This window comes from Podarcis filfolensis, assembly GCF_964270895.1.
Source record: "Podarcis filfolensis genome assembly, chromosome: 14".
NCBI lineage: Eukaryota > Metazoa > Chordata > Lepidosauria > Squamata > Lacertidae > Podarcis > Podarcis filfolensis.
The window spans coordinates 25,459,945-25,478,613 of record NC_139616.1 but is presented as its reverse complement, the minus strand read 5'-3'; the positions used below and the strand labels follow the sequence as shown (position 1 = coordinate 25,478,613).

At 43.5% G+C, this 18,669-nt stretch overlaps 1 protein-coding gene across 7 annotated transcripts in view; it reads right to left on the bottom strand.

Moving 5' to 3' along the window:
* The window catches only part of IQCH (IQ motif containing H), an 85,876-nt gene that overhangs the window by 37,756 nt on the left and 29,451 nt on the right, over positions 1-18,669 (bottom strand). For 6 of the 7 annotated variants that reach the window (XM_083586334.1, XM_083586333.1, XM_083586331.1 and 3 more), the window contains 4 exons: positions 17,321-17,404; positions 12,621-12,796; positions 8,209-8,481; positions 4,522-4,713 (listed from right to left, as the gene is read on the bottom strand). In XM_083586334.1, coding sequence (XP_083442460.1) covers positions 4,522-4,713; positions 8,209-8,481; positions 12,621-12,796; positions 17,321-17,404 — 725 coding nt within the window. The remainder of the gene's footprint in view (positions 1-4,521; positions 4,714-8,208; positions 8,482-12,620; positions 12,797-17,320; positions 17,405-18,669) is intronic. The other variant, XM_083586332.1, reaches the window with a different exon arrangement.

Genomic DNA, 18,669 nt, shown 5'->3' with positions numbered 1-18,669 from the left:
CGCTACCACTGAGCTGCAGCCCTTCCCCTAGCACAGGAAGTTGGGTAGGACCACACAGTTGTTTGCTTCTTGCATTTAAATTAATGAACTTACCCTTGAGGGGTGGAGTAGTTGAATGCAAGCACTGAAACTCCCATATTCCTGAAAAGTGGTCAAACAAAGGTTTGCAAGGCATATTTTAATGATCTAGGTCCTGATAATGAAATAACAAGCACTTTCAACACCATAAAGAAAAACTTAAGAAATGTCTTGCTGGATCTGAGCCCAGGGTCTATCTGGTCAACATTCTGTTTCCAGAAGCAGATGGTCCAATAGACCCTTTGGAACATCACAAGCAGGGCATGGAAGTGATGGCCATAGAACACACCTCGCTGCTTCTTTAAAACATTTGATGTTGGGGTGCCAGTTGCTTCAGCTCCTAGTTCTTCTCAAAACATCTTCCGTGACAAAAGATGCACAGCTTTCCACAGACTATAGCTTTGTGTTGTTTTTTCAAGAAATGGGATGACCTTCCTTGTGTCCAGGTGTTTTGTGATGGGCAATCCCATTAATGCCACTTAAGGGGTGGAGATGTATAGCTCAACTAAAAGTTAGTCAACCAGTAGTTGGTAGGAAAATTATTGATGTGTACATGTAAGTCTTTAGAATGGTTGGTTATGTGTGTGATCTGAGGGCACAAGCATTGGGGAGGGTGTTGACTTGACTGGAGATGATTCAAATTGCCACATAAACTCTTAAACCACTAACATCCTCAGGATTTCTTTTGAACTCACAGAAAGTTTCAGAGGAGATTACTGTGATGACTGTATGTCCTGAATGGAATGGTCAACATTCTGGTCTGGAGGATCCAACAATTAGGACTCCATTTTTACATGGAATAGACACTCAGTATAAACTCCGGTAAACCACATTATGTTTAATCGGTTGCCCTACTACATACCAATGAAGGAAAAACCTTGGGATCGTATCATAAACCGCTATGCAAATGATGCTATTTGTAAGTATTAACATAATTTAGTGCTTAGAGTCATATTCTCGTTTCTAATAACTCTACCGGAATGGAGAGTCTTTTGCCATGTACTCCTAGCCTGCAGGATAGTCTTTCATCACAAAGCTGAATTTTTTAATAACCTGCCAGCATATGTTTGGTAACGTGGCAGCTTAAGTCGATGACACAATGTCTTCATTATCGAAAGCAGGTCTCCATACTGTAATAGGACATTAAAGCATGCCTGTGCTCATAAACTAATGCTTTGATGTCTAAATGCAGGAGCATTACAAGAGCATTCAGTAACAAAGGAGGATTCTAATCCTCTGCACTCAGTGGAAACATTCAATGGAGACTGCAATTCGTTTCTAAATATGAAAGACTGGTGCTGTTGAAAAGCCAGGGCTGAGATCTAAAAGGTGAGAAATGGTGATATATTATTTGGAACGGGGAGGGGAGACGCTGTTAAGGAGTTTGATCAAATTGCTTGCAGTCTTTCTCCCTATTATATGTGTACTGTGACACTTCACGGGAAGAACACCAATGGGTCAAATGCAGCATAACAGGGCACTCAGGCCCACTCCAGACTGTTCTTTTTTGTGCGGGCATATCCTGCAACACGGCACTGATGCACAACAATAGTGCATTTGTGGTGTGTTTGCACTAGATCAAGCTTCCTCAACCTCGGCCCTCCAGATGTTTTTAGCCTACAACTCCCATGATCCCTAGCTAGCAGGACCAGTGGTCAGGGATGATGGGAATTGTAGTCTCAGGTTGAGGTTGTAGGTTGAGGATGCCTGTACTAGATCATCTACACACCATTCAGCTTTATTAGCTGCTCCACAATGCCTCCCCAATGTTATTGCATTATTTGTTGCTGATGGCAGCACTCTAGCAACAGTGGCAGAGCTTCATCGGCACCAGGGGGCAGAGAGCTCATGCTGCTGGGGGCAGTGCGCTCCCACCCCACTCCTCTTCCACTGCCAGTGTCTAGCAACACAAGTGGGACAACCCCCCCCAAAACCCCCCCCCCACAAACTGTGGTAGAAAAAGGTTATAGGATTTCAGCAGGAGACCAACATTGCTTGGAAATAAAGCAGTATGACCACATTGAAACTTTTGATGATATGAACATTATTGAGGATCGTGCATAATTGCTCTGAAACCATCATCTGAGTACAAATCGTCATAAATGCACAATAAAAAGTGATGTGTGGAGGGTCTTCACACTGGGGTGTTGTGCCAAAATGAATAGGTTGCAACAAGTATGCTTCTGAATACTAATTTTGGAAACTACAGGAGGGGATAACACTGTTGCACTAAGGTCCTGCTTGCAGGCATCCACGCGGCTACTCTTAGAACTAGATGGACTACTAGCCTGATCCAGCAGCAGGGGTAACTTTGGTAATATGGTGCCTTGAGTGAGGACAAAATTTGGTGCCCTAAGTATTTATTTGGCACCCTCACCCCTCTCACCTTCCGTTATGTGCATGCTCTCAAGTGCTCCACATCATAGTTGCAGTAACTCAATCACCTGTCTGGCACCATAGCCCAATAGATTATGAGCATGGAACCTTGGTTTTAACCCTACCTATAATCACCCCTCGTTCATTCTAATGGTGGAATCAAATTGGAAGTCTAAGATGCAAATTATTGCCCCACTGAAATGAATGGGGGCCCCTGTACAGCCTGTAAAAGATCTGTGAGTGCATCTGATCATACACAGAGACCTGTAGATCAAGGTGAAACAAGTTATTTAACCTTTCTTTCATCTCTGTTCCTAAATGGATTTTAACTGGATGATTTTAGTTTACAGACTTCTCAGTTTGGGGCTATAAGTTTTCAGCAAAGCAATTCCTTACACCAACATGTAAGATTTCTCACCTGCCCTTCACCAGAAAGTCCCAAAGTGGGTTGCAGCAAAACATTTAAAAAGAAAAGTAAATAAAGGGAGCTAAACAGTTTGTATACAATTATAAAAAACACAAATAATTTTAAGCAAAAGGATCATCAGGTTGATTAACCCAAACATAAGAAATACAAAAAACCCCCAAAAACCTGTCAAAGACTAGGGTAAAGAGGTGTTGTCTTCAGCATACTACAGAACTATGTGATGAAAACATTAGACACACCTCTGTGAGAACACAGCTCTATAATGTAGGGACTGCCACAGAGAAGGCCCTCTTTTAGGCTACAATTCCCCAAACTTCTGAAGGCAATGGAACCACCAAGAGGGCCCTCTCTGTTGATTTCAACACCTGAAAGCATAAGAAGTGAAGGCGGTGGTCTTTTAGATATTTGGAGCCTAAGTTGTTCATGGCTGTAAACATCAATGTGAGCCCCTTAAATTAGCAACCAGTGCAGCTGTTTCAAAATAGGAAGTACATGAGCTCTAAATGGAACCCTGGCCAGTAATCTGGCTGCTGAATTTTGCACATGTTGAAGCTTCTGAATCATCTTCAATGGCAGCCCCATGTCAAGCGTACTGTAATAATCCAATCTAGAAGTTATCAAAGCATGGAGCTCAGTGGCCAAGTCATCTCTGTCCAAGAGGAAATCAGAGCTGTCAAACCAGCCACAGCTGGAAACAGGCACCCCTTGTCACGGAGACTACTTGAGCCTCCAGTAGCAGTGTTGGATCCAGGAGTGCACCCAGACTAAATAAAAAATGGCACAAAGGGAGAGTTCTGGCTTGCCACCATGCGAACAAGGTGCTGGAATAGATGGGCCACTGGGCTGATCCAGTAAACTCCTGTTATGTTCTTGTGGTTTTATGTGAGAATATGCAAGAGATTATTCTGGCCCAAGCTTGGCAAGAAAGCACAGAACAGAAAGAACTTCTAAAGCCTGATTAGTTTCAAGAAGCCACGAGTATGAAAACCACTGCAACACCCCAGATATACACAAGGTGGGGTAAGCCTAATGAAAATGTGCTTTGCAGAGACAATCTGGAATGTAGCAACAGCCACTAATCCAAAGAAAGAGAATGTGAAAGTACGGCAGTGACTGCACACTGTGGTTCATGGCTAGAATGGGATGCTTTTCTCATGAAGAGAATATAAAATGGGTTAAGGTGCTTCAGTTAAGAGAACAGATGGGAAGGAAGGTAACTCATGGGTGTCTTTGATAAAACGAATAATGATTGGTCTTATGTAGATTTCTCCTCCATCCTGTCCCAAAGGCATGTTACAATACATACTACACTGAGATGATCCCAGTGAAGATTTTACTAAGATAAAAAGTAACTTGTCAATGCCAGCTTTTACCTTTAAAGTCCTAAGCAACTATGCCCCCAAATTAACTGGCAACAAATTTTTAACAAGTGTTCCCTATTTCATACAGGACAGTATAGGTGCCTCTCTCCCCTTGGAACTCCTAAGACCTGCAATGTGCCAGGTACCTCTACCTTCTGATGCTATGTTGACACCTTCAAAGTAGCTCAGCTTCTCCTATTGCACATAAAATATGAACTCCAGGAGGTACTGGGTAAACTTCAAAAATGAAAGACACCTGAAAATGACTGGTGGACTTACTTGTGCCCACTGCAACTTCCATATCTCAGGGCCGTATCGACGAATCTCCCTCTGAAGCCAGGGGTAGCATTTGAGGTGCTCGGAGATGTCACAGAATGCTGTGCCATTTCCCTCAAAGTCGCTGTCCACTTTGAACACCCAGCGTTTCACTTCTGGGTAGTCAATTATCAGCTGACTGATGACTTCAAGCATCTAGGAAACACACACACACAAGGTTTTCAGTTAAATCAAAATGGATGTCATCTTAGTCACTCTCCACCTGAAACTGATCGCCACATTTTCTTACAGATGTATAAGACGCAGGTGAGACTACAGGGACAGTTTGAGCAAGGAGGAAAAGCCCACAAAACACTGTATGTGTAATGACAACGAAGACTGTACTTGAGCTTTATATTATTTATCCTTTTTTAAACCAGATGGTTCTAAAAATACCCTTTTCTATCTTGAGGCTTCATTGTTGGTGGGTTTGACTGTAACTGCAGAATAGAATGGCTCAGGAAGTATTTGTTACAACAGCAATTCCAAAGCACTTTTTATTATTTGAACTTCAATCACAAATGGAATTATTATTTGTTTGCTCTGTGTCCCGTTATTTGTTGCTTTTGAAAGCCCAATAAATGGGTTTTCTGTTGACGACTCCCCTACAGAAATGAAATGGATCGATAGTATTGTAAAGATTGCACCAACGGAAAGAGTTATGAGGTCTCTTTAAGTGAAAATTGAACTGTGCCTTAAATTATTGTCATCTTCCTTTGATTATTTAACGCCTTGCATCAATATTTCCTGCTGTAACAAAAACAATCTGAAACAAATTGAAAGGAGAGCTAATGTGTACGATGGTTTGGAGGGTACCATTTATAGAGAAGCAATATTAAAGCCAACACTTGGGGCAAGTCTAAGCCTGTGAGATTTGTAATGTTGTGGTTCATTTTGGCTACGAGTTGACCTTCTGCCATCTGCTTCTGCATTTAGCGCATGGTAAAGGGATGCAGCTATTCTGTTGAGGATCTCTGACCCCATGAAATGGTCAGTGTGCAGGTGTTTTCTCTGTAAGCAAACTGAATTCTTACAATTCTGGTACGAATTGTACCCCACCTGCCATCAATGTCCCACCCAATGAGGGTGCTAATGCAACCTCTTTGAGCACTTGTCCCTCTAAGTGTTGACAAGCCAATTCCAGCTTCATTTCCTGTCTTGGTTGCTCATCCTCGGCTCTGCCTTGTTTATTGCCCTGTCATTCTACCCCAACCTGAGCCTACACATCCTCCTCTCTGGGCAGATCAGTCCTGCTTTTCACACCTCTATGTTTCCTTAGAGAGTGTGCGTGTGTGTTCAGTGTATATGAAATAGATTTGATGTGTATCTCAGATGCCTTAAGTCAGCACTAAGATGAAGGAAACATTTAGTTCAGAAAAGGTATTATTGCCTCATTCTGAGCACTGGTGATGTGCTCTGCCTGCCATCTGGAATATGCAATAGATTTGGTTATCTTTCGTTATTTACAAGCCATTGTTTAAAATGGCTCTTCTGAAAACCAGCAGCATTCATAAATCAAAGAGTAATCACAACCTCCCCAAAATCATAATGATTCATATCAATGACAAGCAAAGAACTATTGATTCTTGCCCTTGGAAGATATAAAACAGGGTGCGATTTTCAAATTGCAACACAAAGAGGCAGTGTTCTTGTTTCCAAGGAGCTTTCTGTGTTCAGAACTGTCCAGGGAACGTTTACATGAACCAAATTAGGAGTGAGTGCTGAAATAAATTTTCATAGCTACTGATACTCCTGAGTGTTTCAAGACTTGGAAGCCACCATGAACTGGCCCCACATTAAAGAACAATGGCTTGCATCAGATTTGATCCATGTTTGTCAAGTAATTTGGTGGTGCAATTTGCATTCATGCATAACAGGGATGGAAAGCCTGTGGTCACCAGAGGTTGTTGGACTACGGCTCCCATCGCCCCTCCCATCGCCATGCTGGCACGAGCTGTAGTTCATCAACAGCTGGAGGGCCACAAGTTCTCCATCCCTGATGCATGGTTCGCTTGCAATTATTTAGCAATCATGGTTGATGCCCCAGAACACTCATATGCTCCATCAGTATGCATTTACCGAGTTCCCATTGTCTTTAGCTCTTTGCTAACTTGGCTTTGCTAATTGGTGTGAACGCAGGTGAATTCTGGGAGTATTCCTACATCCCAAGACATTGTCTTGCCTTTGACTGCTAGATAGGGCCATAGACCTGACCTGACCCAATAATCTTGTCACCACCAAAGCAAAATCTTGAAAATATTTTAGTCCGGGGATAATTGACATGCATCAAATTATAAGCAGAATATGAATATGCAACATTGATCTCCGAGACTGACAGGCAGGAGTATGCCTGGCGGCTGGCATAAAATGCTCAGATCCTTTTCATCTAGCGTTGCCTGTTCAACAGAGCATAAGCTCTCTGCTGCACTTCAGGCTCCTGCTTTCAGTTTGAGCCTGAATCAGACCATAACTGGATTCAGCTATGGCTGCACACGGCCCAACCTGGCCATGGCATCTGGGAAATTCTCCCCTAGAAAATGGGAAGGAGGTTCAATACATGGGGGCTGCGAGCGAGCAAGCCTTCTTAGTGGCTGCACCTTTTCTTTGGAGGCCCAGTTCTCAAATGCAAACTATGTTGTGGAAACTGATCAAAATGGTACCATATAGAGGCAGCTGCATGGTGGAAGCAGTTTCGTTTGAAGCAGCTTCCCCGCATGCAGGTTGAGGAATTGCACATGCAATTGCCTCAGACATCTGGTTAGTTACGTGGAGCTGCCCCCCCCCCCCGGGCACTTATGTTTTAATTGGTTAGCACAACCCTATTCATATGTATGAGCTGGGGCACAGTTCAGGAAATTTACTGAAAGCTGTTGTGCAGACTGATGCTAATGCAAACACTAGCAATTGGCAACAACCACCCCAATCCTAAGCACAGATACTTGAAAGAATGTCCCATGACTTTCAAAAGAACTGACTTCCAAATAAATGTGTTCAGCAATAAAAAGGTGCCAGGCTCTAATTCACAAGCCAGACTGGTCTCACTGAAGTCGTGCGAGAGGTTCAAGGGTTGTAATGTATCAATGGTTGGATGTGGGCCAGCAAGACCAGAGTTCAAATCTCCATTCAGCCATAAGGAGGCAATGCGGTGCAGTGGTTAAAGTGTCAAACTAGGATCTAGGAGACCAGGGGTTCAAACCTCCACTCAGTCATGAAGTTCACTGGGTGACCATGGGTTTCTCAGCGTAATCTTATGGTGAAGGGCAGGAAATAAATAAATAAATAGATAGATAGATAATCTACCTCACATGGCGGTTGTGAGAATAAAATAGGGAGGGGGAGAACCATTTATGCTACCCTGAGCTCCATAGAGGAAAGGTGGGATATAAATGGATAGGGTAGGGTAAGATAAGATAAGATGATAATAAATAAAGAAGATAATAAATAAAATAAAGTTCACTGGCAAAGACATTAATATCCCACTCATAAATCCTAGGGCTGGTCCCTGGCACTGAAAACAATTTCCAGGACTCAGTCCTTATGATCCCTTGGTGTGAGTGAAGGCTTCACCTTCAAAGTAAGATTTGACTGGGGACAACCAGATGTTTGAATGGTCCAGGTTCTTCCAGTCACCAAAACTGCCACCAGTCTTACCTGCTGCCTGCTGTAGATGTCATAATGCCCTGGGGGTACTGGCACACAAGCAGCTGCAAACACCCTTTTGCTTCCTGACTTGGAACTGTAGAGCTGAGCTACTTCCGGGGTGGGACCTAAAATGGGCACATCCAGCTCATCAGCCACTGCCAGGTCATCTTGGCTTAGAAGCCCTCCGACAATGTAGGCGTCTGTGCCCTGGATCAGCTTCTTGATCCTTTTGATGGTCTTGGGGCTGTACTTCAAGAAGGTAGCCAGGGACATGGGGCGGTTCTGTATGAAGATCACATTAGTCTCGTTAAGAGGTGCTCCTTCGCTTTCTTCCGCGGAGCTAATTTATAATGTTGAGTGCAATAAATACATTATTAATAGCAGGCTGGGTTATGACCTATCCTGTAGCGTAGCAGTTTAAATTGATAAAAGCTGTTGGGGTGAGGCTCCATAATCGCTCACATCTTTAGTGTGTCGGAAATGGGCTCGCTGGGAATAGAACTAATTACTACACATCTGTATTTATTTGATCCACACGGAATTCTCCTTCTGTCACTTGGAAGAGAGGCTTGCGGCCTTTGGATAACGGTGATTCATCTCAACACTTCTGGCACGGGTTGACTCTACTGCGTCAGGGGGGAGAAATCAATACAAAAAAATGAAGAAGACCCACTCCCACAGCTGGGCAATATTTCACTTTATGAGGAGCAGCATCTTAAACGGTTCTTTCAGAACAAAACACTCTCAAGTTACAAAACACCTTTGCAGATCACATGCCGTTCTGTGGGATAAACACCTTTTCATTAGCCTCACAAAGTCCTTATTGTAATTATAATCCTGGTCAAATACAGAAGGAGGACAACTACTTAGAAACACATTGGAAGATACAAGTCATGGCTGCTTCGCACGTTACAGTTTTAGCTGTACACGTAAGAAAATGTGACATGTGAAGGGCACAAATATTGTGCTTGCAAATACAGGAGACTCCCCACTTACGCAGGGGGGGGTTACATTCTGGGCCCCTGCGCAGAAATGTGTGTTAGAGGGGAGCCCACTGCAATACAGCTTCCCAGTGGCGTAGCGTGGGGGGTGCAGGGGGGGCCGGCCGCACCGGGCGCAACATCTGGGGGTTAGGGTTAGGGGGCGCAAATCCATGGGTTAGGGGGCGCAAATTACTTGCCTTGCCCCGGGTGCTGACAACCCACGCTACGCCACTGCAGCTTCCCACCCAACAGCTGTTGAGAGGAGTAGCGCAGCAGCACCGAGAGTTCCCACATGCCATTTTGGAGTCTTTTTTCCTGGACTTTGGGTTCTGGGGAGGTTATCCTCGCGAGCCACAAGGACCTCCCAGCTCTCTCCTGCCATTTCATGTTAGTATTGCATTACTTAATTATTTTCCGATGCCATGCGTATACATAGAAGCATGTGAGTCGATCGCTTGCAAGTGTGTGTGTGTGTGGGGGGGGTGTCTGTATGTGCCACCACATTTATCAAGGAACAGTGCTGAGCTGCAGTTTCCTCTTAATGGTGAGCTGAATTGGCAAGCGCAGATTGTCTCTACATAATGTGAGAAGAGCCCCAAGACTTTACTAGATTTTTAAAACTTTGATCTATGAATCTAGCATATAGGAATCCCGCTGTCCACAGAAGAGACTCATCTCTTCTAAAACTTCCTTTCAGAGCAGGGGTGGGTAACCCATAGCCCAGATCCACCATGCCAAGACTTTTTTGTTGGCTAAGTTTCCCATAATTTGGAATTAAAAAAATATTTCAAAGTCTGGAGTTGTCCCCCACTGTGGTGCTATCATGTTCCTGATATGGTGCTATAGGGGCCCTATCAGTTCTCCAAAAAAATGGGCACCTTTGCCTCTATTTGCCCTGCAAAGGGGCACCCTTTCTCCCATTGGTGTGTCTTAGCGCTCAGAGAACAAGACGAAACTTTCTTTTTCAGAACCCCTAAGACCTTGCAATAACACTGCACTTGATAGAGAAGAGGCTCCTTTGCAACATAGAAAGAGCCTTGAATTGATTTGCTGTTACCATCCCCACACATTATAGTGTAAGGGCAGGAGAACAGCCTCCTTCCTCAGGGCTGCCATGGGGAGCAAAAATGCTGGAAAGTCTGCTGTTCACCTGTCTGCATTAAGGTGTGTGCATACATCTCCCTGCCTGCTTTTCCCCACTGGTCTACTAAGCATGTGTGCGCCTGCCTATCTGTATGCTGCCCCTCCCAACTACCAACTGAGTGTGAGTGTGTTTGCCAGCTGCCTGAATGTGCGTGAGTGTGAGTGTGTCTGCCCGCCTGTCTGCATGTGTGTGTGCATGCAATGGCCATGGCCATGTGGTCTTCCTCAGAGGAGTGGCCAGCCCTCAGAGTTTAGAAGGAATGAATAGAAGTTGTGCACAGACTCATCTCCAACTCCTACCCATTTAAACCTTAGAACTGCACTGGGAAGAACTTAGTGTCATAAAGTCTAAACCAGGGGTCATGGACCACAAGCAGCCCACGGGGTTCATTTAACCAGCCCACGAGCCGCTCCTGAACCGAGCAGCCCGCTCGGCAAGTCCCCAAATGCTGCACTAAACCGGCGCAGTGTGGTGCGGGGACTCACTTCCGCGGCACCGGAAATCACGTCTGAACATGCGCAGATGCTGGAAATCATGTCTGCGCAGCCGCAGACACCAGAAATTGTGTCTGCACAGATGCAGGAAATCGCTGGCATGTGCACTCATGTGCGCTCGCGATCCGGCCCACAGAGGGATCCCTGCTGGAGTGAACCGGCCCAGGCAAGGTAAACCTTGCCGCCCCTGGTCTAAACATCCCCACTGTCATGGCCACGGTCATGCATGACATAAGTCTGCTGATCTGAGTGGGTGACTTGGCTGGATACTATAACCTTCTGCGTCGTTGTTTTACATTTTTCTTTAGAACAGCAGCCCTCATATCACAACGCACCTTTGAAAGTTTCCAAACTTTCCAAAGTGCTTTTTCCTGTGGCATCAGGGACTGTTGTCTGAGAAATCCACGCCCAAAGTCCTTTCAGGCATGCAGAACTAGCTGCTAGGTTTTATGGATTCCACCCCCCACCCCCAGCTTCAAAGAAAACTGGGTCTATCTGCTTTTCAAACCTCTTACTTTGTGGGCCTCTGTGCAGCAGATTAACTGCTAATGATGTATTTCCATATATGGAGCTGAAGACTGCTGCCCACCTCCACAATTCTCACCCTTAAGTACGCCCGATTGAAATATGCAATTAAAACTTCAGTACAATGGACTGTGCCTGTATTACAAAGAATCCACGTCCCGCTTGTGCAAGGTATTCAACATTCACCCTTTGTCCTCCAAATATATATACATGTGAACATACACTTTTGCCTACTTTTATGACGGTGAGAAGCCCACTGGTGTCGGTAACATCCTTAAGGTCACTGTGCACCGAAATGCTTTGCGAGACTGAGGCTGATAAACTGGAGGCTGCTTGGACTGAACTAAGGGATGACTTAATTGTATGAAAAGCATGGATTGGCTGAACTGAAAGAATATGTTTATAATAGGTCAAAATTTAAGAGCCAACAAATTTGCATGTTGCGATTACTGTTCTCGTATGGTGTGGCATCATAGTTTTATAGTACAAATAATTACCCAGCAGCAGTGATCTTGCAGTGAAAGGGTTTTTTAATATTAAAAACAAACAAACAAAACGAGGAAGGGACAAATGACTGTAGCTGATGATATAGCCAAGATCACCAACTTACAGCTGAGGCTCGGTGAGTTCAAGATGATCCAAGGAGCATCCAAACGCACCCTGCCATAAATGAGCTTTACTGCATTGCAGCATTATCAAAAGGTCTTCGGCAATGCAAGGGTACAGCAGTTGGAGGGGCAGAAGAATGGGGTGGGGTGGCAGTTTCCTTTCAGAGTGAATTCTGGAGAATTAAAACCAACTAGATGGGTTCAAAACAACCAAGATATCCAACACCCCTCAATTAAAGACATTAAACGATCCAAGGGGAAAAAAGAGAGTCTTAAATTGGATTTTGCCACAATAAAAAGCTAGAGAGAAGGGAGGGAGGGGACCCACTGTCTGCGCAGCTGCAGAGAAGGAAGCTCTGAGCAGCAGAAGGCATTCTGAGTACTTTGTTTTCCATTGCATTATAAATCTCTTTAAGTTCAGAGATCTAGATGAGGCCAGGCGTTGGGCAGGGACCAGTGGAGAAGGGCTGAGCTCAGCTCAACTTTCAGCCTGCAAAGCTAAACCAGGATATTTCCAACAGTCTTAACTAGTCACTTAATCTGTGAAGCTCTTAAAACTTGCAATAATATTTCACTGACGGCTACCAGAGCGTTGCAAGTTATAAAATTTCCAATTTAATTTTACGGCATTCCCCCCAGCTGTAGTAATTAGAAGACACAAACTCACAGGGAAGCTGTTTATGGCTTCAGGGGTGAGGATTTTGAACCTGTCCTGCAGGTCACCAATGTCCTTAGGGCTTCCAGATATAACAGCTGGCTGCAGACCCAAAAATGTATTGTAATAGTGCAGCATCTCATCGCTCAGTGGGTAGGGGCAAATGTAGATGACGTCCACATTAGGATCTTAAAGACAAACAAATGAACAGGAGACTCACTGTTAATTATTGGTAGAAAGGTAACTTTGCTTGCCAGTATTACTTTTCATAACCACTTTATTTATTTTACAAATATCCGTATCTTTGCACATGTGTGCACACACACCTCTGCTCCAACCTCTATTTTTCTCTCTCTCTCTGGAGAAAGTAGAACAAACCAGCCAGTTTTCAGAACCAAGTCCACAAAACACAGAGTGTGGGATTGTTGGCTAGAAGGTCAGAAGTGTTGCAAGGGAGACTTAGCTGAATGACCTGTTTTAATATGGATGGGAATTGTGCATGGCTTTGAAAACATTTGCTATTAAAAAACAACGTAGATTCAGCTTATAGCTTTGAGAAGGTTGCAGAAGCAGCAGTTTCATACACTCACCAGACCAATGGTGGAAGGAACTCCCAATCTTGTAACAAGGAAGTCTTGAAGTGTGTTTGGTCAAATGTACAACACAATATGGTGTGTAAGACACAATACTTTAGGGACAACCACTCCCCATATGAACCTACTTAGACCTTGCAGTCATCACCTGAAGCTCTTTTTTGTGTGCCACTTCTGAGGTTAGTAGGTGGCAGCACAAGAACAGGCTTTTCAGTGGTGGTTCCCTGACAGCAGAATGCTCTACCCAGGAAGACACACCTGACATTAAAAGGGAATTAGACAAATTCATGGAGGATAAGGCTATCAGTGGCTACTCACTAGGATGGCTATGCTGTCTACTTCCATTGTCAGAGGTAGTATATCTCTGAATACTGGGTGCTGGGAACCACAAGTGGGGAGAATGCTTTTGCTATCAGGTTCTGTTTGCAGGCTTCCCATGGACATCTAGATGGCCTAGAGGGATATTTGGCCTGATCCAGCAGGTCTCTTCTTATGTTCCTGCCGTATTATGTTAAAGCCAAACTAGATTTCACAGTGGAAATGTGTGAATAACTACTAGTTAGTGTCTATACACACTTTGACATTGAAAAGGTATCACACTGTTGGGAGAGGGAGGCATATGACTTACCAAAAAACATCTTCCCCAATTTGCTTCCTGAGTTTTCGTGTTCTCTCCACTCACGGAGAAGCCAAGAAAATCTTTCCCAGAGGTGAGTCACAAAACACTCCTCCAATCTAGCTACTGCGTGCTAGAAATGCTGCCTTCTTTGCCTTTAATTTTTTATTTGTTTCCCACTGCTGTCACCACTTGCTGAACCACCAGTCTTCAGTGCATGGCTTAGAAGAGTGTTCATGGCCTTCCCTTCTCTCGGCTCTCATAGGTCTCTAAATCCCTGCCTGTGATCTTTACTCCCCCAGCTCCAGCTTCCACCTGCACCCTAGAATGACCCCACCCTTCCTCCTCTGCTGCCATGGATATTGGGAAATGCTTCCTAATATACCTTGGTGATGTTACTTCTCACTTCCTTTAAATCCTCCTCAAAATGTTTTCTGTGAAGCTTTTGGCAAAATCTAAGGGTCTCTTACTGTAGCATAAGTCCCAAGGGCATATAACTGAAATAATCACATTCCCTTCCCCCCCAATTACTCCAGTCTCCATTTCACATCCTGATATTTCCTGCATGCTGTGGACTGCTGTGTGGCTGATTTGAAGCTATCCTTTGCCCAGGTGGAGATCCATTTTGGAGGGACAGCCCAAATACACATGTAACCCAAGTGGGAATTTGAGAAAGTAGTCTTTTAATATCTCCCAGGCAGCTCCTTGGGGAAAGGTGGGAGACAGATGCAATAAACTAAGAGGGGGAAGGAGGTTTTTAATAGAAGGAGCCGCAAGCCTTCCAAGTGGTAGTGTGACATGGTGCCTGCAACTTTCCCATTCATTCAGAAGTAACAAATCTTTCCTAAAATAAACACTACCACATAAAAGAACCGCACTGAGGACGAAACAACATTAGTGCCTTCATAATATATAAAGGCAATTAAGTGATTATTTTAGACTCCTGTAAATTTTCAGAACTAATACATTTTTGTGCAAAATTCACTAAATGGCATTTATGAAATAATAATGATGCTGAAATATAAATGAATCATGTAAAGTATGTCATTCTGGGGAGCCAGAAAAGTTGCCCATTGACAAATTAATATTCTTTGTTCCTTTGCTTAAGGAAGGGCTGCCACACAGGGGACCCTCCCCAGTTTAGTTCATGTTCCTTGTTGTCTCCTGTTCACTTATAATATTTCCTTTTGAATACTTTAAATAAGGGATCACCTCCTTGCAACCCTTCAAAGGAAAACCTTGTTGTGAAATTATTTATAGCTTCAATTCCGCATAATGCCGAGCACCAACATTTGACTTTTTTGGAAAATGTATTTATTAAAACATTTCTACCCCACCCGTCTGGTGCACAACCACCACTGAGAACATTTAAAAATTACAATTTTATAAAACAATAAAAAAGCAACAGGATCAGCAATTAAAACTAAGACATACAAATAATTATCAGCTACATACAACAAAAGTCTGCCAGAATAAAAAGGTCTTGAATGACTAGCACAAAAAAAAGCAAGGAATGGAGCTAACCAGACTATGAGTTTCATAGTCTGGGCATAGTCAATAAGAAGGGACACTCCTTCTTATCTTAGGGAACATGCATGGTGATGATGATGATGATGATGATTCATACCCCACCCATCTGGGTGGCTTCCAACAAAATATTAAAATACAGTAATCCATCAAACATTAAAAGCTTCCCTAAACAGGGCTGCCTTCAGATGTCTTCTAAAAGTCTGGTAGTTGTTCTCTTTGACATCTGGAGGGAGGGCGTTCCACAGGGCGGGTGCCACTACCGAGAAGGCCCTCTGCCTGATTCCCTGTAACTTGGCTTCTCGCAGTGAGGGAACTGCCAGAAGGCCCTCGGCGCTAGACCTCAGTGTCCGGGCAGAACGATGGAGGTGGAGATGCTCCTTCAGGTATACTGGACTGAGGCGGTTTAGGGCTTTAAAGGTCAGCACAAACACTTTGAATTGTGCTCGGAAACATACTGGGAGCCAATGTAGGTCTTTCAAGACCAGTGTTATATGGTCTCGGTGGCTGCTCCCATGGGAGTGGGGTAATATGCCAAAGGGTAATGCTTTGAACTGTGTCTGGAAGCAAATTGCAGGATTGGTGTAATGTGATCCCATGGCTAGGTGGCGGCTTTCTGGACCAACTTAAGCACCTAAAGATTCCTCAGATGCAGTTCTAGTTACATAGTAGTAATCCAACCTAGGCACAGCAAAGGCACAAGCTGCCAATCTTTTTCAGACCAGGGGGCATAGTTTGGATCTTGAGAGTGCTAAGGGCATCAGTCACAAAACAGCTGCCACGGGGCATGGTATATAACACAACATTGGGGGCATGACACAATACAAAATAAGATGGAGTACAGCCATTGCTGCTCTCTGTCCCTCCAGGGGCAACCTTATGTTTACTATGGGAAGTAAGCCACAGTCTCTGGTCCTGATTGTGGAAATATACCTGTTAAAGGCACAAAAGAACTGTTCCCCTCAATACCAATCTTAGCCTAAGCTGTTATTCTGCACCCACTTAGCAGGGAGCAAGTGTCATTAAATGCAAACACTTTTGAAATTGTGACGTATACCACTGTACTACATGTTAACTTTCCAGTGAATTCTTAATGAGTGCCTGAACATCAACTCCTGCCCAATAGGAGACATACCTAAGCCTCTTTGCAAAGTTTTCACATTTTGCATTTGCCTTTTCGGGAGGGGATTATTTAACATCCACCTGCACTTATTGTGCAACAGTATTTGCAGAAAACAACTTCTAGGGAGTACCTCATCTCAGACAAACCCACAACAGGAAAGATGTGTCCTGGTTGCTGGGGGGAAAGGAACGGCAAACGGTGGGGATTCCAAAAGCTACTAGAAAATAAGACTGAAAGAGGGAAAGTGCAGTAAAGGGGCGGGTGGAATTGCTTTTTTAGGACCCCAGGTATTCCTATTGCTGAGTGTCCAAACAAATCATTTATCAATCACAGTTCTGACTCAGTTCTGACAGGTAGGAACAGCCAGGCTGGCTCAGTTTACAGAAATCACATGGAAGGGTACCCACACATTTTGCTTCATAGCCTTATTTCTAGGAGGACTAGATACTTTTTATAAAATAACACAAAAGCTGGAGTCCCTTCCTCAGGGCACCAATGCAGGCCTTTGTGAGTGCCATGCCCATTCCTGCCATAAACCAAAGGCCAAGGTGCCAAGTAGTATTGCCTCAACACCCCTGTCTGGAATCAGCTTTCAAGGAAGAACCAAAACCATTGCAAAATGGTTACTCTTAAATCTATTCCCATCATGGTGACTTTAGAGTTGGAATTGTATTCCATAAACTGCTTTGGGATCCTTGATGGGAAGTGGTCCATAAGTGACTCTAATGAATAATATGTCTTTGGTGGCAACAATGGTTGCTTGCATTGGCTTGAAAACACATATCCACTGAAATGGGTCTTTTTTCTTTTGGGAAACATGAAGGATGTATGACAAGTAGGAGCATGTCCGTACCTCGTATTTCACAGAGTCTTCCAAACTGTGTCCCCTGATAAATAGTGAAATCAGGAGTCGCCTCTCGAACTGAATGTGCATACCCTGAAAGAAGCCACAACAACACATTATCTGCAAATTGCATTTGCAATGATCTCCACCTGTGGGGCTGTATCCAATGCTAGTCATACTCAGAGTAGATCCATTGAAATTAATGCATATGCCTAACTTGGGTCCATTAATTTCAACTGGCCTACTCTGTATAAAACTTAGTTGGCTACAGCCCCAAATTTAAACCTAGGATTGTACACTTGGATGGCTGTGTTCTTTGTCTCACCTAGGAAATTTTGATGTCAAGGTTTCGTAGCAGCTTCACTGCTTAGAACAAAGCCTGTCCACATATGAAGTTGATATTTGGTATAAAAGTTGTCCAGCTATGTACTGCAATCATCAGAAAAGTCTTCAAATAAGACATTTTGTGCCTAAAAAGACCTGAAGACCACCATGATGAAGCTACACAATCCAAATAATAAATAAGAAAGTATGGAGAACATTACTGTGCACACTCAAAATCACAAACTTGCACTGGGCTTTGAATCCAACTGAAATGTAATAAAACTGTGTCTTGGATTCCTTCTGAATATGGCAGTCAAAATTCTTTCCTGTGAATTACAGCAAATTATACTTCCATTAAACAGAGCAGGAGCCTAGATTTCCCTCCCCCTTTAGTGGAAACCTAATCTACAGCCTTTTAAAGAATCTCTAAGTGCCTAAAATATCCACATCTCTCTGCAATACTGTTCAGAAGCAGGAGAAATGAGGCATCCCCAGGTTCAAACATAGCATTCCTAATTTAAGATTTTTAATTGTCTTGTTTACTATCACTTCTCCAAAAGCAAGCCATGGACTAAGGTTTTGCATAACAGAAGACAATGAACAAAACTAGATTATTTGCATTATTATTGGATAATACCACACGCAAACAGAACCATGTTAAAAGGAGACTGTGATGTTAAATCTATATAAAATTCATTCAGTAGACCAAAATGCATCCATATGTATTTTTATTTTAAAAATGTAAAAGATAAATAACTCATTAAAAGCAAGGCTCTTTTTTGAGAGAGCAACTTGAGACATTTTCCTTTATAAGTTGTTTTTTTCTTTTTTGCAGTTTTGCACACACTCTCTCTCATTAAATGCATATTTAGTTTATAATAGCTGTGACATCTGGAACACTTTTCACCCGTTCCACTAAGGACTTCTGCTCCCCGATTGTTAAAGTAAAACTTGTGTGGGGTTCCCCAGAAGACACTGCTTAGGGGATGGCAAACCTTTTCTTCGTTATAGGACTGAAAATGAGTACATAGGAT